The sequence below is a fragment of the Bubalus kerabau genome, chromosome 1 (assembly GCF_029407905.1).
Source record: "Bubalus kerabau isolate K-KA32 ecotype Philippines breed swamp buffalo chromosome 1, PCC_UOA_SB_1v2, whole genome shotgun sequence".
NCBI classification, from domain to species: domain Eukaryota; kingdom Metazoa; phylum Chordata; class Mammalia; order Artiodactyla; family Bovidae; genus Bubalus; species Bubalus kerabau.
Window position 1 is genome coordinate 278,608,332 of NC_073624.1, and position 25,796 is coordinate 278,634,127.

Consider the following 25,796-nt stretch of genomic DNA (forward strand, 5'->3'; position numbering starts at 1 on the left):
ACTCATTGGAAAAGAGTCTGATGCTGGGAGGGATTGGGGGCAGGACGAAAAGGGGACGACAGAGGATGAGATGGCTGGATGGCATCACCAACTCGATGGACGTGAGTTTGAGTGAACTCCGGGAGTTGGGGATGGACAGGGAGGCCTGGTGTGCTGCGATTCATGGGGTCGCGAAGAGTCAGACACGACTGAGCGACTGAACTGAACTGAACTGTGTTTCTGTAGACAGCCCTCTGTGTCTAAAGAGGTGCTGGTTATCAGCGGGGTGACAGGTTGTGTGTGAGGAAGGGGAGAGCTGAGTCACGAGTCACAGCTGTGGGAAAGTGTCTTGGGCTCCAGGAGCCTCAGAAAGCTTCAGCTGTATGTGGCCACTCTTTCTTCTTTGACCACTTTCCTAATTGCTGTCTTTCTTAGAAGATCCTGCGGTATCTTTTCTACCCACTTAACTGTATTAAGTGTTCCATTTATTTATAACTCCTCTCCAGCTCTGAAATAGACCCAAGGGTTCACCACAGACCTGAAGATATACTTAGAGTAGCATGACAGATAGAAATTAGTAAATACTTTAGGCTTATCCAAAATAAAAATAAAAATGTCCTACATCTGGGACTTTTTGAAGCTCTCCTCTCTCTGCTTTATATAGCAAAGGGAAAAATGAATCGCTCCATAACAAGGGATCCTAAAAGATATCAGACTCAATTAAAATTGACTGAAGTTCTGGGGAGCTCTCCAGATTATACTCCACAAATACTAATACGGTAGTATCAGTTTCAGCCATAAATCATCTCGCTGGATCTCCTATCTCTTTTCCTGGAGAGAGATCATGGACAGTAATATACTGTCTCTTGAACCAACAGAGTGTAAATTTCACTGCTCATAATTTCCAGTGTGTGGAGAGAGCCTGGTGAAGAAGTAGCCCTGAATGGCTCTGCTGGGGATGGCAGCTCAGCTGAGTGGCGGATGAGCCTGTAGTGGGCTGACCTCCTGTCCTTCAGTGTCCTCTTTCCCCTCTGTGACTTCCTGCAGAATCATTTGCATGTTTCATTTCATGTACATTTATCTCATTGCAGCCTCTTAATCCTTCTGTTGAGTTATATATGATCTGAATAAATGTTTTCTATGGTCTGACTTTAAAAAAAGATGAATTGTGACACCGTTCAGTGTATGAGGGATGGTAAAGAGAAAGTTGGAAACAGGGGAACACATGTAACTTTGGAAGGAGTTCTGTATAGTATATTTAAGAAAAGGGGGGCAATTATTTTTTATTAATGTATTGTTCAGTTACTAAGACGTGTCTGACTCTTTGCAGCCCCATGGACTGCAGCGCGCCAGGATTCCCTGTCGTTCACTGTCTCCTGGAGTTCGCTCAAACTCACGTTCATTGAGTCGGTGATGTTATCCAACCGTCTCATCCTCTGGCACCCTGCCCTCATTCTTTCCCAACATCTTAATGTAAATATTGTTTTGAATTTAGGAGTAGAAGGACAGTCTGTGGAGATTTCCAATATTGTAGACATCCGAAAAGAGCATAACTATGAGATTGCAATGAGAATTTCTTCCAGCATCAACAGCCAAAACAGATTTTATACTGACCTAAATGGATACCAGGTAATTTTCCATTAAAATGTTTAAATGATGGTTTAATATGTACCTTTTATATATGATAACAGGCACGTTAATTTTGGATCCTTTGAAAAAATATACTTAAGGTTGCAAATTTCTAAAATAAAACTGAATTTTAACGGACACTTTTAGGTTCTCTATCTAACCAGGTTTTCAAGGATAGAAAAAAATATTTGCAAGATTATTTTGTAAAACATCTATTTGTAAGGATTTGTTTTTTCAAAGGAAAATTTGGGGACCGCTATGCATGTTAAATACCTTGATATATATGAATTTTTCTAGTAGAAGGAAATATTAATATTAATTAGGGATTGATAGAGTATACCTTTTATTTCCTCATAAGGAATTGGTCTATCCGTATTTAGTTTGTTCCACATATGTTTTTAAATGTATGCTTTAACAATGGGCTCTTTTCAATTCCAGGAAATCCTTCTCTACTGATGTATGTGTGTGTGTACATTTATACACATACATATATGTGTACATAGACACAGACATACAGATAAAAACATCTATCTGTTTAGAAATGTGAATAGCTGTATTTAATCAAAGTGTTTGTGAAATAGTTTGAAATAGTAATGGGAAAATTGATTGGTAAAATTTTTTTCAGATTTTCATTTCTCTAATTTACTAGAGTGCTCTTGATTGCTACCTAAATCTATATGCAAAGTATATGTGTGTAACAACATATATTTGAAATAATACTATTAAAAACATGAGCATGTCTCTGAGACATTAGCATTTTAGAAATTTCTGACTACGAATAGAAATAATTTCACAAATGCTATTACTCTGATTTTCAACTGGGATGAGTGGAAAGGATTGTGATAATTTTCTCTTCTACAATTTCCTGCAAAAGTTAAATTTAAACCTTTGCAAAGCATAAAAATTGCAGCATGCATTTTAAATTAACATGTTAATTCTACTACAGTTGTTTGGCTTTCAGATGAAGCCCTGGCTTTATGGTGATTCATTTTCCTTGTGTACAAAAGAAAGGCTTTTCTAAGTCCTACAGAAGCAATAATTTGTAGATGTGGGTGTATACATGAATGAAAAAACTTAGTACAAATGAAAATGTGAATTTTCTTTACAAAGATAGAGCACATTAATAAATAGGAAAACATTATTTTTAAGACTGTAAGCTAAATGTTGCTTCTTTTTTAGAATAGGCCATTTCTTATGCTTTGAAAATAATAGTTGCTTGGGCCAAACTAGAAATCTAGACCCACAGATGGGGAGGGTAGCAGCTACACAGTCGTGACAGTTTTAGGTGCCTTTTTTCTCAGTATAAACTCAGTTGGAGTAGAAAGATCAGGATTGGCGATTCCGTACCAGCTAGCCTTCGTGCCTTCCTTTTTAAAAAACATTTTACAGGGTTGGTTTTTTTTTCCCCTTCCAGGTTGTTAATTTCCTAGGGCTGTGATACAAACTGCCACAAACTGGGTTACTTAAAACAACAAAAATGTATTCCCTCACAGTTTTGGACTTCAGAAGCCAGAACGAAGGTGTAGCCAGGCCTCCTCGCTCGGTCAGCTCTAGGAAAGGGTGGCCTTGCCTCTTCTGGCTCCTGGGGGTCGCTGGCAGTGCTTGGCACGCCGTGCGTTGCAAACACATCGCTGCGGCTCCTGCCTCTACTCTCACGCGATCTCCTCGTGTCTCTGCGTGTCTGTATGTCCACATTCCCCGTTTCTTGGGAGGATACTGTTCTTTAGATTATCTCCCACCCCAACCCAGTGTAACTTGGTTATCTCTGCAGAGGCCACATTTCAAAATAAAATCACATTCACAGGTTCTGAGTGAACATGAATTTGGGGGGACTCTATTGAGAACCAACCAGTAAATTGAATGACTGGTGAAGATTGAGATGTTATCTGTGAAATACCCAGTGCTGTGCCCAGTGTTCATGGACACTCAGTAGGCGTGAACTCTTGTGCTTACATTGTACTTCTTCTGTTCTGAGTTCCATGTTAAAGTTTCGTGAGTTTAAAAGAAGACATGACATTTTTATGTGGTGTGAGTAAGATTTCTGATAATAGAGTCTCTGTTTGACATCTCTTCCTGAGGTTTGAGTGAGTCTCCTTGACCCAACCAGCTTAGTTCATTATCAGTCTCTCTCAAAAACTAAAGGTAGAGTTGTATTTCATGCATTCAGATAGTAAACCAAGAAAAATTGGAATTTGGAACTGTCTACATTGAAACTAAACAAGAAGAGTAAGCATTGAATAGTTTTTAAATATAAAAATGCATTTGATTATTACAACAGAGTATGTTAGAGGATATGGTGGCGAGATGTGTGGTATTTATTAAAACTGATTCAAGAATTATGAGAGACATTTCTTGAAAGGGAATAGGGAGCTATTAAGCTTTGCATTCATTACAAAGCCAGTACGTTAGATTTAGATGAGAAATGAATACTTAATACCTTTATAACTTGTTTTATGCAAATATGGAGAGCTAGAAGACTTTTGTTAAGGATTTTTATTCTGAATTTAAATAGTAATACCTATTTAAAAAAAAACTAGATAAGTTCTGCCTTTCTCACTTAAAAATTTTCTAAGACGCTCATGATTTTTCTTCATCTTGAAGAATGTTTTAATTTCTAAGTTAGCTGTTCTGTTGGACAAGAAAGGTGCTGTACCTTTTTCTATTTGGGAAAAAAGCCATCTGTAGTCAGTAGTAATGTTTTTAAGTACGTTTGTAAATATCACTGGATTTTCTTTTTTTCTTCACGATAATTGTTTGGTCTTGCAGATTCAACCTAGAGTGACAATGAGCAAATTGCCTCTTCAGGCGAACGTCTATCCCATGACTACAATGGCGTACATCCAGGATGCCGAGCGCCGCTTGACTCTGCTCTCAGCTCAGTCTTTGGGTGTTTCGAGTCTGAAGAGTGGTGTGTATTCTGTAGATGCTCTTTGCTCTTACTAGTCTCACTTTCTGTTAGTTGTGTGTTTGTTACCTTCCTCAGTCACAAGCTTTTTTCTTTTTAGAACCAGACTGTTAATTTTGAGCTTTGTGAGACTGACATAAAACAATAAATTTCCTCAATCTTCAGATGAAAACAAACCCAAAAGTTCACAAAACTGATGATTTTTAAAGATAATTTACTTTTCCCAATAGCCCATTGTTTGCAAAATTCTGTCATTGTTGTGACTGAATGGATATGGAAATTCAGACTCCGACTAAACTAAATTTAGATAATTTGAAGTTTAGATATTAATAAATTAGCCAGGGTTGCCAAAAGGGGAAGTTGCAGTTCAAACTTAGGTCCTTTTCTGAGTCACGTCCTCCTAGGATGCTGCCGCCTGAAAGGAAAAAGGGAGCAGAGATGATACGGACATGGCGATAAAGAGGCGGCAGACACGACTGCATAGACGCCAGACGGACCGAGACTGGGGGGAGGAGGAGAGAGATGGCAGACGCTGGTTGTTGTCTGGGAAACTTTCTATTGGGAGACTTGTCCTTCATAATACCTGTTTTTAATTATTTACATGTCAGTTGCTCCTCTTTGCTTACATACTAAGAGTTGTAAGACAAGTGTGTCACAGAGCTGGGCAGGTCATGAGTGAGAGTACTTGCCTGGCGTGGTCATTTCATGCTGGGCATATGCATACATTCTGTACTCCATACACAGGAAACTTTACTGTCGATCATTTTTCCTTGTGGCCTTCATTACACAAAATCCTGAGATCATGTCACCCAGACATGAATGCAGTTATAAAAATAAAAATGGCCTCACCTCGGGGATCCAGTAGGGAGTGCTGAGATTTGGGTGAATTGCAGAGCACACCCCCCGGTGTACAGACCTTGTTGCTGTGGGGAACTGGCCCAGCGTCGTCACCTTCTTCAGCTTTTCACAAAAAGCCCATCTGGAATTTTACAAGAAGTTGCCCATTCTGTAAATGTTGACATAATTTTTTAATAATCAGAATGTAAAACCTATTGGTGTCAGATACGACTCCTGAGCTACCCACTTTTAAACGCTGCCTAAAGTTCCCCAATTTGGGCTCCACACTGGGGTCTCACAGAGTTGGACAGGACTGCAGTGACTTGCAGCATAGGGGACTGGACCTTAGGCTTCAAGTAGTCATGCATCTAACAGTTGTCTCACTTCTCTGGTAAAGACCCTGCAATAGACGCCCAGGCACCCTCGAGTTTGCATAACTCCAGACATAAAAGCAACTTGAGTATAGGCGAGGAGCTTACTATGTGTCACATAGTGTGTGGGCTAATATTTGAAGTCAGGGAGAAGACTGAGAAAGGACCGAGAGATTGATAGACTACCTTGGATGTGAAGTGGTAGAACTCGAGACAAGCATGGGGACAATTAGCCCCAGGGCCTGAGCAGCACCTTCTAGACAACTGTCTTAGAAAGTGTGGAGAAAGTGACAACAGCAACTCTAACCCACCATGGTAACTTCATGTGCTTGTTACCCAAACCGGAAGGAGGAACCACATTTGGTTTACCTATGCGAGCATAATAGTTACTAACACAGTCTATACATTTTCCTTTTACTCCAAGTGATTGCTCAGTACAGTAGCAAATATTAATGGATGGGTAGGTGAATATATATATTTAAGTGTGTGTGTGTGTGTGTGTTACTTAGTCGTGTCCGACTCTTTGTGATCTCATGGACTGTAGCCCACCAGGCTCCTCTGCTCATTGAGTTCTCCAGGCAAGAACACTGGAGTGGATTGCCATTTCCTTCTCCAATATATTTAAGGTAGTATAACTTTAATGGTTTTTTTTTTTTTGTATAATCTTAGACATATAAATATGTCTCTGGTGATCTTCTTTTAGTTTGTAATTTCATAACCTAACTATTAGGGTTATAGCCTAAACTAGAGGAGTTGTAGAATTACTGCATAGCAAACAGAGGAACCAAATATAACAACTTTTTGAGCTAAAGGAGAAAAGACCACTGGGAAATCACTAATACAGTATCAGAGAGGGAAGGGATTACACAATGGGTGTCCCCAAATCCTCGGGCTTCAGAGAATCTCCACACATCAAGTAACCTAAAATGTTACTTCAGATCCTTTTTAGATCTGTCTTTCTGTATTTTTCTTATTACTCCATGTGTGATATATCTATTTCTTAATGAACCTCATAAACATTTTTCAATTCCAAATGCTGTTGCTAAAAATTTGGAGGCCTTTATTCTGTTGATCAATATTTTTAAGTTTTACTTTCATTTTGATCTCTTCTATCCCATTTAAATTTCTTATCAGATTTTACAAAATGCTGATGAAGACAAGAAGAAATACAGTCCTGTTTTGTGAATTTATACTAAATGCTCTGAGCTGTTATTGAAAGGAACCCCATGGCTTCCCCGACTGGAGGGGAAGCGTACGTCTAGACTCTGCTTTATATTTGTGAGCTTCTCAGTGAATAACCCTAGCCTGTTTGTTTCCTTGTTTGCTAGGTCAGATTGAAGTTATCATGGATCGAAGACTCATGCAAGATGATAATCGTGGCCTTGAGCAAGGTGTCCATGATAACAAGATTACAGCTAATTTATTTCGAATACTCCTAGAAAAGAGAAGTGTCGTGAATACGGTAGGAAAGCAGCTCTCATGTCCCAGTGTTGACTGTTCTTTGCCATCCAAAAATGGGACCTTATACTTTATATTTTGCATTTTCCAATATTGAGATGTCTTTATATTAGACTTAGCCTATATTCACAAGAAAGAGAACTTCAGTTATATGTATCATGTAAGATTCATATTTAGGCATTTTATTTTTTGTTTTGATTATTATGTAGATATAAAATAATGTTAAGCAATCAGTTTGGATAAAATTTCCTGAAATTACTTTGACAGAAGCAAGAGTTCAGTCTAAAGAATAGACCTTAGTCATATACTTAGGAGATTAAGTTTGATCAGTAAATGTATTTGAAACTTTAGTGCACTCATGCTAGTCTTAGACTCATCTATTGAAAGTGGATTTACTTGTCTGCTTTCTTGTTCAGTTTTCATTTCTCAAAGCAAAAATCCAGCATTCTGTGCAGAGAGTCTGGCAAAAACTCTGTTGGGCATGAACTCACCTGACAATATACTCCTTGAGAAGGCAGCACCAGTTCCCCCCGGAACCCCCGCAGACTGCAGGCCCCCACCTCAGGGGCCCCCGACGCGGCCCTCCTCCTTCTTGCTCTGTTCTCTGGCTGTCTGCACCAACCGTCAGACCTCTCTGCTCTGTGCAGCCGGTGGCCTCCCATCCGCCTTGCAGATGGAGCAGCGCTCTAGGGGCTCCCGGTCCTGGACCCCGGGCGTCTGCTCCCCGCCTCCATCTCCCTGTGCTGACCTCCTCTCCTCCTCGGCAGGTCCTCTGCCGTCCTGGAGCCGACCCATCGCCCTCCCCAGGGCCCTTCGTTAGTCATCCTCCCTGCGTCCGCGGCCCTGCCCCTACAGCCTTTCTGCTGGCTTGTAAGCACGGTTTGTTTTCTTCTGTTAAACACAAACCCACACGCAGCTGACGCCCAGCCTCTCACCCGCGTCTCCCTGCACCGGCCCCTCCGCGCTGAGGCCGGGCTGCCGGGCTGCGTTGGTGCCCTCTCCCCTCGTGCCGCTGTGCTCCGGGCGGGATTCGGCTCTTCGGCTCCGGGGCCGCTCGCCCCAGCGGGTGTGGTCGGTCGTCATCTTACCTCCTCGCGCAGCAGCATCTGACACTGACCGTTGTCAGGTCCTGAAACACTGCCGAGCCAAGGCTCCCGTGGGCCCTGCGTACCTGGTTTTCCTCCTGCCTCTGGGACGGTTCTTTCTGTCTCTCTCTCCGATAGCTCTGTATTCAGCTTTAAATATTAGAGCCCTCGAGGCTCAGCCCCGGGCCTTCCCCTTTCCTCACTTTGTGTGTTATTCCTCCGCATCAGCTGGAACTGACAGATACAAACCCTCAGCTTCAGTTTCACCTCTCGCCTTGAGACCCACCCATCTGGTTGCTTCCTGGCATTTCTTTGTGCGTTTCTAAGCGCATCTCAAGCCTGACACACTCAGAACCACGGTCCTGATCGCCCCCTTCCAAGTGCCCCCTCTCTGATAACCAGCACTGCTTTCCATGCAGCCCAGGCCGCTGAGGGTCGTCCCTGGTGGACGTTCTCCCCCACCTGCTGTCTTTGCACCGCAGTCTTCACCGTCATTTAGGCTGTATCGCTGCCTAAATATTTCAAATCTACAAACTTGATTGCTTCGACAACTCTAATTTTAACTAGCATCTTGTGTTTTCTGGAGGTAGGCTGTGCGCAACCCCCCCCGCCGTCTTCTTTCTGCCCTGTCTGCTCTGAACTCAGTGAGCAGCAGCTTTGTTTTCGAAGCCGAGTCTGTCCCACAGTGCCCTGCTTCCCGGCTCTGCCTTCGCGTTGCTCCCGACCGTGGCTCGCGGAGCCCCCTGCTCGCGGAGCCCCCTGCTCGCGGCCCTGCCTGTCCCGCCTCCTCCTCTACTGATGCGTGGTCTCCCTGTTCCCGCCCTGCGCCAGCTGCTTTCCCTCAGGCCTCAGCGCTTCCTGTGCGCCGGGCCTTCCCCGCACCTTTGCACATGCCTTTCAGTCTCTACCCAGCGATTCTTCGTAATTAGGCGTTCAGATCTGAGTCTCCTTCAGCAGCTTCTTCGGCTTGACCAGATTCGAACCGCCCTCAGAATCATGCACGTTTCCTGTGTGTGTGGTTGTGTGGTCATTGTCCTTCTCCTCCTGTGGGCTTAAGAGTCGCATCTCCGTCTGCTTCTAGGATGGTTTCTGGCACAGCAGACACCCAGTGTGTGTTGCATGCACGAGCACACAAGAGCGGCAGTGCCTGAGCTGGGAGAGCACGCTGCCCCGCTGTCCTTACCGCAGTCACTGCTCACTGCCGGTCGCCCTGGCAGCGTTCCGTCCCCCCTGGATTCCAGGGACGTGTCTGCATCGTCTGCATGTGCCCCGCCCGGCCTCCTGGCCCGCGGTAGGCATTTTATAAATAAAATACTGGTTGGTTTAGTGAAATGGCAGCAGCTAATTAAGGCAAACAATTGTCTCCGTATTTAGAATCTTTTAGGAAAAAGGTTTTAATATCCCCTTTACATGTCAATATTTATACCAGTTCTTGGGACTCATGGTTTAAATCAATTACTGACAAGATAGCTTAGTTTAGGACTAAAGTGGCATACAGCAGTCCTCGTCTGGGTGCTGGCGGCTGCTGTCGTTTGCTTCTCCTGAAATGCTTCTGGCTGATGAGTTTCTCTCCACAGATACTAATTTACAAAACTTCTGTTAACTATAGCAATAAGAATTTTTTTATGTCAGATCTATAAAGCTGTCATTTAGAAGTTAAATAATTTGTTTATTCTCATTCAAAACTCTTTGCATAGTGATTGATTTCAGTTTGATGCAGAGTTTTTATAATCCTGTCTTGGTTAAATTCGTCTTTTGCTCAACTATAGATTCTTGGGCTTAAGTCAATAGTTTCTTTTAAATAAAAAATGAGCCAGAGAAGAGTAGATGCATTTTAATTTCTAGTGAAATTAATTAAAATGACATTTGATTAAGAAATGTTACATATCATGTAACTTAAATTTTCTAGAAAGTGTTTTTATTTTCAACTAGACTAATGACTAAAATGTCGATGGTAGAAATTGACATGGGGAGACATTCCCTGGAAAGGAAGGCTTTTTAGTGGGAAGCTTTGAACCTGCTGGATCCTCATGGTGATACTCCTGGATGACTAAATGGAAGCATCGTGTTCTCGAGGCCTTTGCAGAGGCAGTGAGAACAAGATTGGAATGACAAACATCACTGGGAGAGGTGTACATGCCCAGCGGAGGACTGCCACTGTGTGAGGTCTTTCACAGTAATGACGCCCAAGGCTCAGCAGAAGAACAAAATAGAAATTATCTCATTAGCGTTGACGTCTTAGGATTTATTTCTTCGACCCCTACTTCCTACCCTTCCTGCTGGCAACTAAAATAATAGTAAAGGGGACAGTGAGCTAGAAACATTGCACTGGAGGCACTCATGTGTCGCAGTTCATGTGTAACACTCATGTGTAACACTCATGTGTCGCAGTTGGGTCGTTTTGCTTCTGGACACCAGTTCTTTACATATAAGGAGAGGGATTTTGGAGCCATCAGGTGACAATCACAGGTGCTGACTGGGCTCCAGGAAACGATAGCAAGAAGGAGGCTGGTCAGGTTTAAGGGAGATGCTTATGTTAGGTGACCAGAGGGCCTGCTGAGCATGAGGATGGCTGCCTGGCCCACGTCAGAGCCATAGTGCAGCCCCACATGGCTGCTTCTCCTCGAGGTTGGGGGCCCAGTGGGACTTCATTTCCCAGTGCTTGGGGTAAAAAAAAAAAGTATCTGTTTGGATAAGTTTTCATTACTGTAGTCATTTCGATAATTTTAAATATGAAATCTCCTGGGTTATTTTTTTTTCTCTTGAGAGGACTGAAAAACAAACACTATTTTAATGCCATATGGAGCCGCCACAACATGTCTAGTAGGGCCAGTCACTCCAGTCACTCAGTTGTGTCCAGCTCTTTGCAGCCCCGTGGACTGCAGCACGCCAGGCCTCCCTGTCCACCTCCCGGAGTCCACCCAAACCCCTGTCCATCGAGTCGGTGATGCCATCCAGCCATCTCATCCTCTGTCGTCCCCTTCTCCTCCTGCCTTCGATCTTTCCCAGCATCAGGGTCTTTTCCAGTGAGTCCGTTCTTCGCATCAGGTGGCCAAACTGTTGTAGCTTCAGTTTAAGCATCAGTTCATCCATTGAGTATTCAGGACTGATTTCCTTTCAGATTGATTGGTTTGATCTCTTTGCAGTCCATGGAACTCTCAAGAGTCTTCTCCAACACCACAGTTCAAAAGCATCAAATCTTTGGCGCCCAGCCTTCTTTCTGGTCCAACTGTCACATCCATACATAACTACTGGAAAAACCATGGCTTTGACTAGATGGACCTTGTCGGGAAAGTAGTATCTCTGCTTTTTAATATGCTGTCTAGGTTTTAATATGCTAACCTAGACAAATAGAGTTTCTTCCAAGGAGCAAGTGTCTTTTAATTTCATGGCTGCAGTCACCATCTGCAGTGATGTTGGAGCCCAAGAAAATAAACTCTGTCACTATTTCCATTGTTTCCCCATCTGTCTGTCATGAAGTGATGGGACTGGATGCCATGATCTTAGTCTTAAGCCAGCTTTTTCACTCTCCTCTTTCACCTTCATCAAGAGGCTCTTTCGATCTTCTTCACTTTCTGCCATAAAGGTAGTGTCATCTGCATATCTGAGGTTATTGATATTTCTCCCAGCAATCTTGACTCCAGCTTGTGCTTCATCCAGCCCAGTGTTTTGAATGATGTACTCTGCATATAAGTTAAATAAGCAAGGTGACAATATACAGCCTTGACGTACTCCTTTCCCAATTTGGAAGCAGTCCATTGTTTCATGTCTGGATGTAACTGTTGCTTCTTGACCTATGTACAGATTTCTGAGGAGGCAGGTAAGGTGGTCTGGTATTTCCATGTCTTGAAGAATTTTCCACACTTTGTTGTGATCCACACAGTCAAAGACTTTGGCATAGTCAATAAAGCAGAAGTAGGTGCTTTTTGGAACTCTCTCGCTTTTTTGATGATCTAGCAGATGTTGGCAATTTGATCTCTGGTTCCACTGCCTTTTCTAAATCCAGCTTGAACATCTGGAAGTTTTTGATTCACATACTGTTGAAGCCTCACTTGGAGAATTTTGAGCATTACTTTACTAGTATGTGAGATGTGTGCAATTGTGTGGTAGTTTGATCATTCTTTGGCATTGCTTTTCTTAGGGATTGGAATGAAAACTGACCTTTTCCAGTCCTGTGGCCACTGCTAAGTTTTCCAAATTTGCTGGCATATTGAGTGCAGCACTTTCACAGCATCATCTTTTAGGATTTGAAATAGCTCAACTGAAATTCCATCACCTCCACTAGCTTTGTTTGTAGTGATGTTTCCTAAGGCCCACTTGACTTTGGACTCCAGGATGTCTGGCTCTAGGAGAGTGATCACACCATTGTGGTTATCTGGGTCATGAAGATCTTTTTTGTCTCGTTCTTCTGTGTATTCTTGCCACCTCTTCTTAATATCTTCTGCTTCTTTTAGGTCCATACCATTTCTGTCCTTTATCGAGCCCATCTTTGCATGAAATGTTCCATTAGCATCCCTAATTTTCTTGAAGAGATCTCTAGTCTTTGCCATTGTATTGTTTTTATCTATTTCTTTGATCACTGAGGAAGGCTTTCTTATCTCCTTGCTATTCTTTGCAACTCTGCTTTCAGATCTTTCCTTTTCTCCTTTGCTTTTCACTTCTCTTGTTTTCACAGCTATTTGTAAGGCCTCCTCAGACAACCATTTTGCCTTTGCATTTCTTTTTCTTGGGGATGGTCTTGATCACTGCCTCCTGTACAATGTCACGGACCTCCGTCCGTAGTTCTTCAGGCACTCTGTCTATCAGATCTGATCCCTTGAATCTGTTTGTCACTTCTGCTGTTTAATCGTAAGGGATTTTATTTGGGTAATATCTGAATGGTCTAAGGTTTTCCCTATTTTCTTCAATTTAAGTCAGAATTTGGCAAGAAGGAGTTCATGATGTGAGCTACAGTCAGCACCTGGTCTTGTTTTTGCTGATTGTATAGAGTTTCTCCATCTTCGACTGCAAAGAATATAATCAGTGTTATTTTGGTGTTGACCATCTGGTGATGTCTATGTGTAGAGTCATCTCTTGTGTTGTTGGGAGAGGGTGTATTCTATGTCTAATAGGGTAACTTGGCCTATATATTGCTAGGCTTCAGCTCTACACTAAATCTTACCACTCTGTATATTTTCATTCTTTCTCTCTCCTTCTCCCTGTTTGTCTTTTCACCCCATTCTTTCTCCTACAGTAATTTTCTCTCATTCATTTATATTTCATTGCTTGTTAATATAATTAATAAATTAATTAATTATCAACATTTATCTGGTTCTCATTATGTCAGGTCATTCTAAATAAACAAGGGTGACTAAAAAGAATGATCTCTTTCTTAATAATTTAGCAGGTTTTTATGTAGATGAAATGGAAAGCTTTGATGTTTAGGCAGTGGATAACTCAAGTGGGCTTAATGAGGGACACCAAGGAGCCTGGCAAGAAGTTCTGACTTATGAAATAAGGGCTTAAACCCAGTGGAGAAGATCTCAACTTAATGTGGTTTGCATCAGAATGTGCTAGAAATTCTCTTTAATCTCAGGTAGGCTGCGGAGAGAAAGCCAGACCTAGACAGTCTGAAACCTCCCAACCTACAAGAAACCAAATAATGTTTGTAGTAGTAGTATATCATTTATTGTAACACTGGTTTATAGGTTACACAAACATGTAAAAAATTCCTATAGCAAATATATTTTATAAATTTTGAGTGTATCATCAAGGTTATGGTTCAAAGATTACCTTTCTAGGAGGTTAATCAAAGTAGTGATAGCTTCACAGTTAAATATATTGTTGAGCCCCTTATTGCTATAAAGCTGTTAAGAAGGTGTGTGAATCATGGTGCTGTGCCTGAGTCTTTGTCTCATCCTGCCTGGCCCGCGTCCAGAAATGTTTGTGTTCTCGGGGCTCTTCTGGCACTGAACCACAACTCTTACGTAAACTTCTCTTCCTTTCTTGCTTAGGAGAACATAAATAGCACAGCTCTTGAATGCCCAAAGTACTTACATTCACGACAGTGTATTATTTGGCAAGACTTTTCCTTAACGTGCTTCTGAGTCTGCATCTTTTTTTTTTTTTTTTATCCTAAATTAGTTCAACGGTAAGGCTTATACTTTTAATTCCAGAGTGAGCGCTGTTTGCTCTGAAAGGTTGGGAGGGCGCTGCGGTGGCAGTTCCTGCATCATACAGGCCAGCAGAGCAGAGTGGCCTGCCTGCCACAGGCACACGGGGCTTTTAACTTGACCTTCCCAGGCCCCCCCGTAGACTTCCGATTCAGTAGATTTCGGTTCAGGTCCAAGGATCTAGGTTTCATAAAAGTTTCCCAAGCCACTCTGATGTCTGGTCAATCTGAAGGTCGGGAGAACTGATTAGGGTTTGAAGGAGTACTAGATTTGCACATTATTACTTCTAAGGTATAGATAATCTATCAGTTAGTATCCGACCATCTCACTGAAGTGTCCAAGGATTCCTCCAAGAGCACAGAACAAAGCCAGAGAGCTTTTCTGAACGTGTCTTGACCTAGAAGGGATTTAATGCCTCTGAATCTGATAAAGCAGGTGTTTTCCTTTCTGTAAGAAGCTTTTATCTTTTATTACTCAAAAGTGGTTTTGTCAGCAGTCCTGACCTAGATTATGAAGTCCTTTGATCTTTGAGTCCATTTAAAGCTTCTTATTGAAAATGTTCCCTCTCTCTTCATGTTACTCTACAAGCTGCATTAAATTTCAATGTTGTTGAAGGATATTATTTTATATACTTTATTTAATCTTTCCTTAAAAAAGAGTGTGGGATGGATAAATTTTTTAACTTAATATTTTTTACCTAATGTTTTTCGTCAGTATCTTAATATTGTAGTGTCCCTCTGTTGCCTTAATTTTTTTTTCCTCTATTCATAGCCTGAATTGTAACGACATCTATAGTTTGCTGCTGGCAAGATGTTCACCACTCTTTGCTAACACCCTCTGTTCAGCGCTAATCTGACATTCTGAATTTTAAGCTCTCTATCTTCTATAAATCTTTCTTTTCACACAGATAAGTTGTCAAACCTTTTATTTGAGCCATCTATTAAAAAATATGCAAAATCAGAAGATATCAGTGAAATAGTCATTTCCAAAAATACAATGCAAAATGGAAATATCCCCAAGTGTTGTTGGTGATCACAAGGCCTTTCTACATAAATTATGTTTTTTTCTTAGTGCTTTTCTGGGTCTGCTTTTACACCTTAGACATTTTTGGTTAAGATTCTACTTAGTCACTGATTTAATTAATTGTGTATGTCATCTACCATATGTATATTCCCCAGTCCTGGTAGATTTACTTAATGTTTGAACGTGCTGAAATGCTTATCTGTAACCACACACCATAGCAAAGACTAAAGTATTTTAAAACTATGCTGAATAATTGTACACCATGTAAATGTGTGATAACTATTCTGTAACAGGTGTAGTAGTTCCAGCTTTTGGAATAAGGTAAAGCAAAACATCTGGCAATGATTTTACCAAATTTAAAGACAATAGATGATATAGATATGCTACCTGTGTTATTTTAAAGCCTTATTTGTTTTGTTTTGTTTTTTTTTTAAAAATCCTATCATTGGGTAGAACATAACTTTATATATTTTATATATAGAATATGTATATAAAAATTTTCATATAAAGTTCTATATATAGAACTTATAGAACATAATTTTGGATTGGTATATAACTTCACAGTCTAGTCAAATGTATAAATGAAACCATGAGAATATGATAGATAAAACCTGAGGGAAAAGAGACAACATTTGATGATGTACAAGATATGTGAACATCCTAATCTGTCCACTGTAAGAGTTTTGTGGTAGGCTGAGAAAGAATCTTCATATAAACTAATTCCTTGTCCTAGAATGTTTTTGGAAATGTTCTCGAGACTTCTAGTTTTAAAGCAGTGCAGAGGAGAGGTTTCTACACATGGAAGTTAATGTTAAGTGGGCACTGTTTTCTTCTATTGCTTAGAACTGAACTTGGTAATCTGCTGTGCATTGTCTAAACTTATTTATAAAATATAGTGAAACCAAAGTATTAATATATTTTTATATTTCTTTCCTGTCTGAACCCTGCCTGCTGATTCAGTTAATACTATGAGAATTGCAGATATCTAACTGTTACACATTCTTGTTTTCTCTTGACAGGAAGAAGACCAGAAGGCAGTCAGTTACCCTTCCCTCCTTAGCCACATAACGTCTTCTTTCCTGAATCACCCTGTCTTCCCAATGACAGAAAAGGTCCCCGTGCCCACCCTTCAGCTGCTGGGTGGATTCTCTCCCTTAATGTCACCTTTGCCCTGTGACATTCACCTGGTTAACCTGAGGACAGTGCAGTCGAAGGTATATCCCCAAGTATATCTATGAAAAACTGCCTTTTTGTATTATACGTGGCATGAGGCGTGGGAATGAGAACACCGTGAGGCTCGCTCTTGCTTCAGGGGGTGATTAAGCCCACTGCGCCTTCGGGCAGCGTCGTTGTGCCTTTCGTCTGACTGTTGCTGTGCAGTTTAGAGAATGTCCTTAGACTTATTTTATTCTCATAAAAGTCCTGTGTGGTGAGCAGATCGGGAAGAATCAGCTTCTATTTACAGATAAAGAAGCTGAAGCTGGCCTGAGGTCACATCACTAGTAGGTGGAAGAACAAGGAGAGCGAGGCCTGGAGGTCAGCTCTGCTGGTGTTTGCCGTTTGTTTCTGCCTATTCGCCAGTGTTTCTCAGGAGTTAGAGAGACAGAAAGCACAGTGTTTAATTATTTCTGTACCAGAGGCTTTGTACATTTGTATCTGTTCTCCTAAAAATATAAAAAATCCTAAAATACTCCTAAAACTTAGCATTGAGAAACCAGCTATGTAGGAGAGGTATAAAGATATGTTAGAGGAAGTAACAAGGGAAGATTTTGTTAGGTATGGAATGTTAACTCAGATTGCTTGGGTTTACCTATATGCCTAATTTTAAAGTCAGATTGCATTTGTGGGGGAAAAAAAAAAGATGAGAGGTTTGGCATTTTTATGTTTTGTAGAGCTGTTTTGATATTGTGGATTGACATACACTTAGCTGGAAATAGTAAGTGGTTATGGATTCTGTGAGAAATATAAAAAAATTACCTGCATGTGAAAAGAAGAGAGTGTTCATGTTCAAAGACAGCATAAGAGGGAAAAAATGTTTAGCTTAAGAATAAAAAACTGAAGCGTATCAAATAAAGGAAGGATCAGTACATACAAATTTGGACACTTAGTGCTTTAAAACTGGACGTCCACAATGGGGAACTTTTGTCTGAGTGTGCACGAGAATACATGTGACGAGTAATGACGAATACAAGTGGATGTTAGAGGCCTGTGTGTGTACCCCCGTGTCACGGGTACACAGAGGATCGCATGAGTGAACTGCTATGTGCCAGTTACCACTACAGGAACTAAGGGGCGCAGCCATGAACCAAGCAGACAAGAGCCCTGCCTTTCTGAAGCTTAGATTCTAGTATGAGGGGAAAACTGAAGATCAAAACTCAGAGAACACATGTTAGATGGTAATAAGCGTTGTTTTGAAGGGGGAAAAGGAGGGACGAGCACCTTCAGGAGGTGGTTGGAATAGGACGGTTGGAGAAGGCATTGCAGAAAGGGTGATACGGGAGTGAAAATCTGAAGGAAGTCAGGGAATAGGAGACTTCGCAGATTTCTGGGGATAGAGTCGTCGGGAAGAGTTACAAGCACACGGAAGGCCTGAAGGCAGGAGATGCCGGTCAGAATGGAGGAGCCGGAGCCGTGAGATTCCTTGCTGTGTCCCCCCTCTGAGAGCAGAATCTGCACCCAGTAGGTACTGTGTAACCCTTTGTTGAGCGAGTGTATCTTGAGAGCACTCTCTCTAGGATTTTGCTGTGGTCTTTGCGGGTCTACTCTGACTCAGGGAAAGAACACACTTGAGATGGACAGCCTCTCTGAGGTGACCTGTCATTGACTCCTGGGCTCAAGAGAAAGATAGGAGAGAGTGGAGACGCCAGCCTCTGAGCCCCCGGCCGCGCCCTCTGGGCGGGGATGGTGGAGGGCACTAGCAAGCGGAAGGCGCCCAGGGCTCTCGGGTCCATGGTGGCTGCTGTTCCTTAGCCTCCCTCCTCGGGGAGTCTCTCCTGTGACGGCGTTCTGGGAGCAGCCCAGCTGATTCTGGGAGGTTTGTCCCTCTGCAGGTGGAGGTTGGGTGTAGAGTGCAGGGTTTTTCCTCCAGGGTTTTGCTTGTTTTCCAGATTACCTCTTTGTCGTGGTGACCTGTTTCTTTCATTTTTCCTCCTGTTGGCTGTCTTCCTGGGATATAGAGCTAATCAGTTTTGTGGTTAAAAATTCCATTGCCAGGACTTGGCCCGTGGTCCAGTGGTTCAGACTCTGTACTCCCAGTGCAGGGGCCCGGCTTCAGGCCCTAGTCAGAGCACTGTATCCTGCATGCTGCACCTAAGAGCCTGCGCGTGGCAACCAAGACCCCCCAGGCCGCAGCCAGCACCGTGCAGCCAAAATAAACCCCACTTCCCACCAGGTTCGGCTTCCCTGGTGGCTCAGACAGGAAAGAAGCTGCCTACAATGTGGGAGACCTGGGTTCAATCCCTGGGTTGGGAAGATCCCCTGGAGAAGGGAATGGCTGCCTACTCCAGTATTTTAGCCTGGAGAATCCCATGAACAGAAGAGCCTGGAGGACTACAGCCCATGGGGTTGCAAAGAGTCAGACACGACTGAACAACTGATGCTTCACTTTCCCCAGCTGGTTCATAGCCGTGGATCCTGCAGGCTGGCCCCCACTGGCTGCAGTCACGTGAGGTCCCGTTGTCCCTCTCACCTCTGGGCAGACGGACCGCCTGCACCCCCGCTGCATGCCCACTGCGTGCCCACGGACTCCACTGCCATGTATGAAATGGGCCTGATGGCAGATATGTCTGCTTCAGGTCTGATATGAGAAACGGGTGAGATAATGCCGTGAGAGCTTTTGGAAACAGAAGCTCTTTGTAGACATACATTGTTGTCCTGAGGATACTTAGAGTACATGCCAACACAGGTGCAGACCGGGGTTTTAGCAGAGGAAATACAAAGCGATTTAACAGTCTGACCAGAAAGAATGAAGACTGAAATGCCATAGGCGTAAGTTAATGCCTAACCACGTGATCAGAACTAAATATTTGAGGCTGTTTTACATTAGATATCAGTTGGTTCCAATTTCTATGTTAGTCTTTGACTCTTAGCACATATTTCTAACAGTTTAAAAACTTGCCAGGAATCCGAAGGGATTCTTTAAAGAATTGCTCTCCATCCCCTAATCTCTGATAATGGGGAAGTAATCATTGAAGGACGCTGATGTACGTATTCATTCAAAGAAAACTTAGTACTTAAAAGGTACCCAGAGTAATTCCATGGTTATACTAGAAGAAAGACAAAAGTGACTCAATCCAGAAGCCAGAGCTAGGCATTTTGGATTGTGTTCTTGTTTTTGGTGTGTTGGCATCTCCCAGCATGCAATAATGCGCTCTTTGTTTAGAGACTGCAGTGCATTTTTCCCACTGAAGTAATTGGCCTTACTTCAAAGAGAGATTGGCCTCCAGGCAAGACTGGAGATCTGCCTTGGCCCATCACCTCACAGTATTCCCATGAGGAAAGTGTCTGCAGACCTCCGTAACATAACAGGGCGCATCGCCCTTGCTGCCTGACCCCTCCTTGCGTAGCATGATGGGGGCCCTCTGCCGGCCTGCGCTCCAGGCCAGCTCCCCTTCCAGCCCTGGGCTCCCCGCTCCAGGCTGCTGTCTGCAGGCAGGCTCCCCTTCCAGCCCTGGGCTCCCTGCTCCAGGCCGCTGTCTGCAGGCTGTCCGCTCCAGCCTTGGGCTCCCTGCTCCAGCCCTGGGCTCCCACTCCTGGTGGAGGCAGGCTCTGTGTGCTCAAAGCTCAGAGAGCACGTGGAACCTGGGGGGTCTGCTAACCCCCTGAAGTTAGCAGCTTTTCTAGCTAAAGTCCTCAAACTCACTGTGTCCAGGTGATACCAGAGAGATTATAGAAAAGACTTCCACAGATGTCTTCATCTCTGAGATTCTGATTCTGTAGATTTGGGGTGGAGAGTTTAGGAATTAGTAACTTTTAAAAACTCTCCTAGTGATTCTAGAAATTGCTATTATCTGCATTTACTGAATTGGGAAAGTAAGGGTTAGAATAAATAGTTAAAATTAAATCACCTACCTGTGAATGGCAGAATCAGGAGCCACAACCAGCCCTTCTGAACCTGGGTGCTGACTGTGATCTCAGAGGGTCACATTAAGATTTCGAGATTTACTACATCTGCCCTCAAAGTCCAGCTTTCCAGAAAAACAAACAAAACAGCAACAAAAAAGGTCCAGTTTTCAAAAATTATTCTATATTGATAGATGAGCTTGTTTTTACATAGACATATCTTGCTTTTTTAGTTTATAGTTTTTTTGTTTTTTTTTTTAATTAACTATGTCATATATTTGTAGTCAGATGAAGAGGAGAACAAACATGTCTTAAAACCCTGCCTCACAGCTGTATGGCCCAGTGTGCTCCAGCCACTGTTAAGGAATTTAAACGTTAGCCTTCTCATCCTGTGTATCTGGTGTCCAACTCTCTTCTCTTCATCACTCCCTTTTCTTGTGCTATCAACAGCCTGAGTTACAAAAAGAAGCTTCTGTGAAGGTTTGAAAACTGGGGAATAGGAGTACCACTCAAGTGCACTAACTGGGAACACCACACCCTCAGGAGAGGGAAGTGATTCAGGGAGAAGAGAGCCTTGGGAGAGGGGATGCTGGGAGAATCTCATGGGAGGATGAGCCATGGATCAAGCGAGAATGGAAAGTTCCGTCTGGAATGCTGATTTTCCAGGGATGAGGAGGAACTTGATTAAGCTGTTTAGCTAAGCGTCATGGAGCCGTGCTGCCTTAATGCTTTGAGCAGTGATACCTACATCCACTCTTCTTGCAGATTGTTTTCCCTGCTTTTATATTCAAATATATTTTTATTTCATTTATCTGTAGATGTGAAGTGAAAAGTGTTAGTCACTCAGTCGTGTCCGACTCTTTGTGGCCCAGTGGACTGTAGGCCCCAGGCTCCCCTGTCCACGGAATTCTCCAGATGAGGATCCTGGTGTGGGTGGCCATTTCACCATCCGAGCCCCCAGGGAAGCCCTCATTCCTAGACATCTGTCTGTGTATCTCTCCTCTCTATCTGTATGTGTTAAATGTAACTCTTTATTATGTATGGGATTTATTTTGGTTTGGGCTTAACCGTTTCTTCTAGAGAGTTAACCAGTCATTTCAATGTCCGCACCACTTACTGAATAAAGTCTTCTCTCTCAACTTGTTTTCACCACCCCCTCCTTTTCTTGTAAGAGGGAGTTTAAGGTTTATACTTTATTTTGCCTTTCTTAAAAGAATTCATTGGTGCTTTATTGATCTCCCTAGTTTCTGGAAAGGTGAAAATTGTTGGGAAAAAATGTTCTTTGTTGTACGTATCTGAGGACACCCATCCACCTTCCCCTTTCTTTCTGTCATGCTACCTTGTTGGTTAAAACAGGATAACTGTTATTGACATCTTAACAAGTGCCCTGGAAAATGCATTTCTACTGGTTATTTCCTGCCTCAGGACTTGTAACACAGTGTGAGATTTTCTAGCCTTGCCACCTGCCAGAATGCACTGAAATATGAGAGGCGTTTGGCGTCGCCAAAGAATCTGAGCAGCTTGGAGCCGTGGCGTCGTCTGTGCGTGCCTGGCACGTCCCCGAGGAGGGCGGGGTCACAGCCTCCTTGGAGAGTCCCGCCACAGTCGGGCCCCTCTGTTTCTCAGGAGGCGGCGTGTCCACAGGCGCCCTGCACAGTTGGCAGCAGTTACGGCTTGTGAACCCCACAGGAGCGGCTCCACTGTCATTTGCAGAGTTGCCATCCACCGTGCGGAAGGAGCATCTGCCTGTTCCTTTGCTTAGAAGAGACTGTCATATGTGGTGTGATTTTCAGGGTGGCCTTAAATCTTTTAAAATGGGATGAGTGGATGGCTGGGCAGGTTGTAAATGGGTGGAAATGATAACTTCTAAACCTTTCTTTCTGAATGTGTTAGTAAATCATGATTTTAGCTCTGTTGGAACCATTGATTAAATACTCCCATTTTCCAGCCTGAAATCAGAAGCTGGAAAGTCTCCTTAAGTGATCTCCTTAAGTTGATAACCTTTTGTTTTATCAAGTCAAAAGCGATCCTCCTCCTTCCCCTCAAGCCGGTGTCGGTCTGCACCAATCCGCAGCAGAGCAGAGGCAGAGAACGCAGCTGCGCCAGTGCAGGCTTGGGCGCCGGGCCCACTGGGCCAGGGGCACTGCCTCCGCTCGCTGCCCAGCTGTCTCAGAGCAGGCCCTGCATCCTCCGACGCCAGTGTCCTCGCCAGTGGCCAGGCGGTGGTGAGAGTGTCACCCGAGAGAGGCCCTGTCAGGCTCCAATGAATTGATAGTTGTCAAGCATGTAGAATAGCATCCGGCACATAGTAAGCACAAAGTTTTAACAAGGTTCTCAACTGTGATCATTCAGTCATCAGCAGTTTTGCTGTTACTAATACTGAAATAAAAATAGTGGCACTTTCTTTTTAATTGGAAAAAGTTAAAGTTTATTGCCACAGTAAATTTTGATGTATCTTTGATGTGTATTCCTTATATAGTTTATTGCTGATTTCTCAGGTCGCTCCAGTATGACGTACCTAAAGCCGCCTCCGCCCCAAGTGCTGCACTGAGTGCTTTCTGTGAGCCTGATTTACCTCTCACGGCAGCACGAGGAGGGGAGGCGGGGTCCGTGCCCCTGTGTAGAAGAGGAAATGGGCTGGCCTGGGACTGCTGGGAAGCCTTCGGGGTCACACAGCCAGGGAGTGGTGATGCTCAGAGGCTGACTCCAGACCCCTGCTCGCTGCCTGGTACTGCCCTCTGCCTGGGACCGTGCAGACAGCGCTGGGCAATACCCGGCTTGCTTTCTTCTTGCCTGCTCAGTAATAGTGGAATACTCAAGAAGGCTGCATCAACCGTTGGTGAGGGTTCCTGCTGGAGCCAACCCATGCCTCCAGGCTAGCCTTCTCTGAGCCTGACGACCTCACTTGTAGTCAGATCTTCTTGCCCAGCCTTCCCCTGTCACTGGAGAAGTTTTATGAGCCCTGCTTAGTCTAGAAACTCAGTGTTGGTTTTTCCTCTGAGATAAGTTCTACAGTGCATTTTCCTGGTACAGCCTGGGAACATCCACACAGTGATTTAGCCCCAACGGTGATCTGTTCTACAAGGACAGTTTGACACTCACCCAGCACAGCGATGATACAGTTTCAAATTTATAAGTTTTCTTCCCCATGCCCCCCCCTTTTTGAGGTCTGGATTTCATTAATGTGTTAATGAATATAAAAAGAGGTCTTTCAAAAGTTGTTTACTCTCCTAGAGCGTATGCTGTGACTACTTGAGGGTAACTGGTTTTCCTGCATACGTATTCAAGTTAAAATCACAGTTTCCCTACTTTAAAAAACAGTTTTCTTGGAAATAAAATGTCTAGACAGACTTTGAAACTGAAAAACTGCTCCTTTGCCTCAGGTATTTTTGTTTGAAAACTGATCCTTTCATGAATATTTGATTTTTAAAAACTTACACAAGATGAATGCCATTTTATTAGTCTTTTAGTCCTTGTAAAAATGATGCAATTTAAGTTTTTAGAGAAAGTAAAACTTTTTTCCCATAAGTGAAAATTAATTTTTATGACTTTAATCTCCACTTTTGTACTGTTTGTTTAAACCTTTTATCTAAAATTAAATTTCACTGGCAGAATCCTGAAAGTGTCTCCCTTCCCACTTTTTTTTTGGTCATCTTCAGTCTGCTAAAGACCTTATACAGTCATTATTCCAAGGACAAATGTTTTGCAGAAATTTTCACAATGCCTGCTTATCAGTGTTTTTTTTAATGATGGTCTAGATCCCATGGACAGAGGAGCCTGGTGGGCTGCAGTCCATGGGGTCACTAAGAGTCGGACACGACTGAGCGACTTCACTTTCACTTTTCACTTTCATGCATTGGAGAAGGAAATGGCAGCCCACTCCAGTGTTCTTGCCTGGAGAATCCCAGGGACGGGGGAGCCTGGTGGGCTGCCGTCTATGGGGTTGCACAGAGTCGGACACGACTGAAGCGACTTAGCAGCAGCAGCAGCAGCAGTGAGTTAAAATGGCCAGATGCCAAGGATAATAGTGATAAGTGCTTTTGGAATTTAATTAAGAGGCCATCTAATTTGTGAATTTGAATCAGAACTCTTAGGACTTTGATGTATAGTTTGGACATATAATTTAGGACTATTCTGACTCCTTAGTTACAAAGCTATGATGCCAATAAAATAAATTTGTGAATAAGAAGTTAAAAGAGAATATTGTTTAACTTGTAACTGTTATGAAAATAACCAGTTTATTTGATGGATGATGTTGATATAAATAATAATATATCGAGGTCTTTCTCTGCTCCAGACCCTGGGCTAAGTCCTTATTATGCTGCCTCTTTTTATCTCTTTTTTTATGGTAAAGGAAAAACAGTTTTGCTGACAGCAGCTAGTAAATTGCAGAAGTAGGCTACAGCTCTTAGGCTGTCTGACTCCCAGCCCAGACGGTGACCCTCTCATTTCTACAGTCTCTGCACTAGCGCAGCCTGCCCTACGAGCTGGGCTGCCTTACACAGTGTTCTCAGGGGGTTAGCTCGCAGCATGACTGTGAGGAGAGCCCACATGCGTTAGCTCCACTTTACAGACGAGGAGACTGGCGCTCAGGAAGAATAAAAGAGCGTTCCAGGGTTTCAAAATTGGCATAAGTGTTATCCTTCTGTACATACTAAATACAAGGTTTTTTTTAATGTGCTATTTTCATGCTATTTAGGGGCTATGAAATTGTTTGAAATTTCATTAGGAATCTTTATCATATTACTTCAACTTGCTATGTGTATTATATGGTCCTGTGATGACTCAGAATCCCTAAATTATGTTTTTTTCTTCTTCAAAAAAATGTTTTAGCAGTACCACTGTAAAATACCAGTGTAAAATGTCATAAAACAGGTTATTCCAGCCAAGAGTCTGAGGTGAGGACAGATTTAAGTTGTTCAGTCACATTAAAATCAAATCAGTGTTGGGAATGCTGGCAGCTATTCAGAAAAGATGTCTCTGTAGCACATTAAAAATTTATGCCCTAGTAAGGTTGACCACCTCTTCTTAAAATCTTCTGCTTCTGTTAGGCCATACCATTTCTGTCCTTTATCAAGCCCATCTTTGCATGAAATGTTCCCTTGGTATCTCTGATTTTCTTGACGAGATCTCTAGTCTTTCCCATTCTGTTGTTTTGCTCTATTTCTTTGCATTGATCTCTGAGGAAGGCTTTCTTATCCCTCCTTACTATTCTTTGGAACTCTGCATTCAGACGCTTATATCTTTTCTTTTCTCCTTTGCTTTTCACTTCTTTTCACAGCTATTTGTAAGGCCT

At 42.8% G+C, this 25,796-nt stretch overlaps 1 protein-coding gene across 1 annotated transcript in view; it reads left to right on the forward strand.

Moving 5' to 3' along the window:
• Positions 1 to 25,796, forward strand: part of MAN2A1 (mannosidase alpha class 2A member 1) — a 208,106-nt gene that overhangs the window by 174,605 nt on the left and 7,705 nt on the right. Inside the window, exons 17-20 of the mRNA XM_055565880.1 lie at positions 1,475 to 1,608; positions 4,375 to 4,516; positions 7,050 to 7,183; positions 16,459 to 16,653. Coding sequence (XP_055421855.1) covers positions 1,475 to 1,608; positions 4,375 to 4,516; positions 7,050 to 7,183; positions 16,459 to 16,653 — 605 coding nt within the window. The remainder of the gene's footprint in view (positions 1 to 1,474; positions 1,609 to 4,374; positions 4,517 to 7,049; positions 7,184 to 16,458; positions 16,654 to 25,796) is intronic.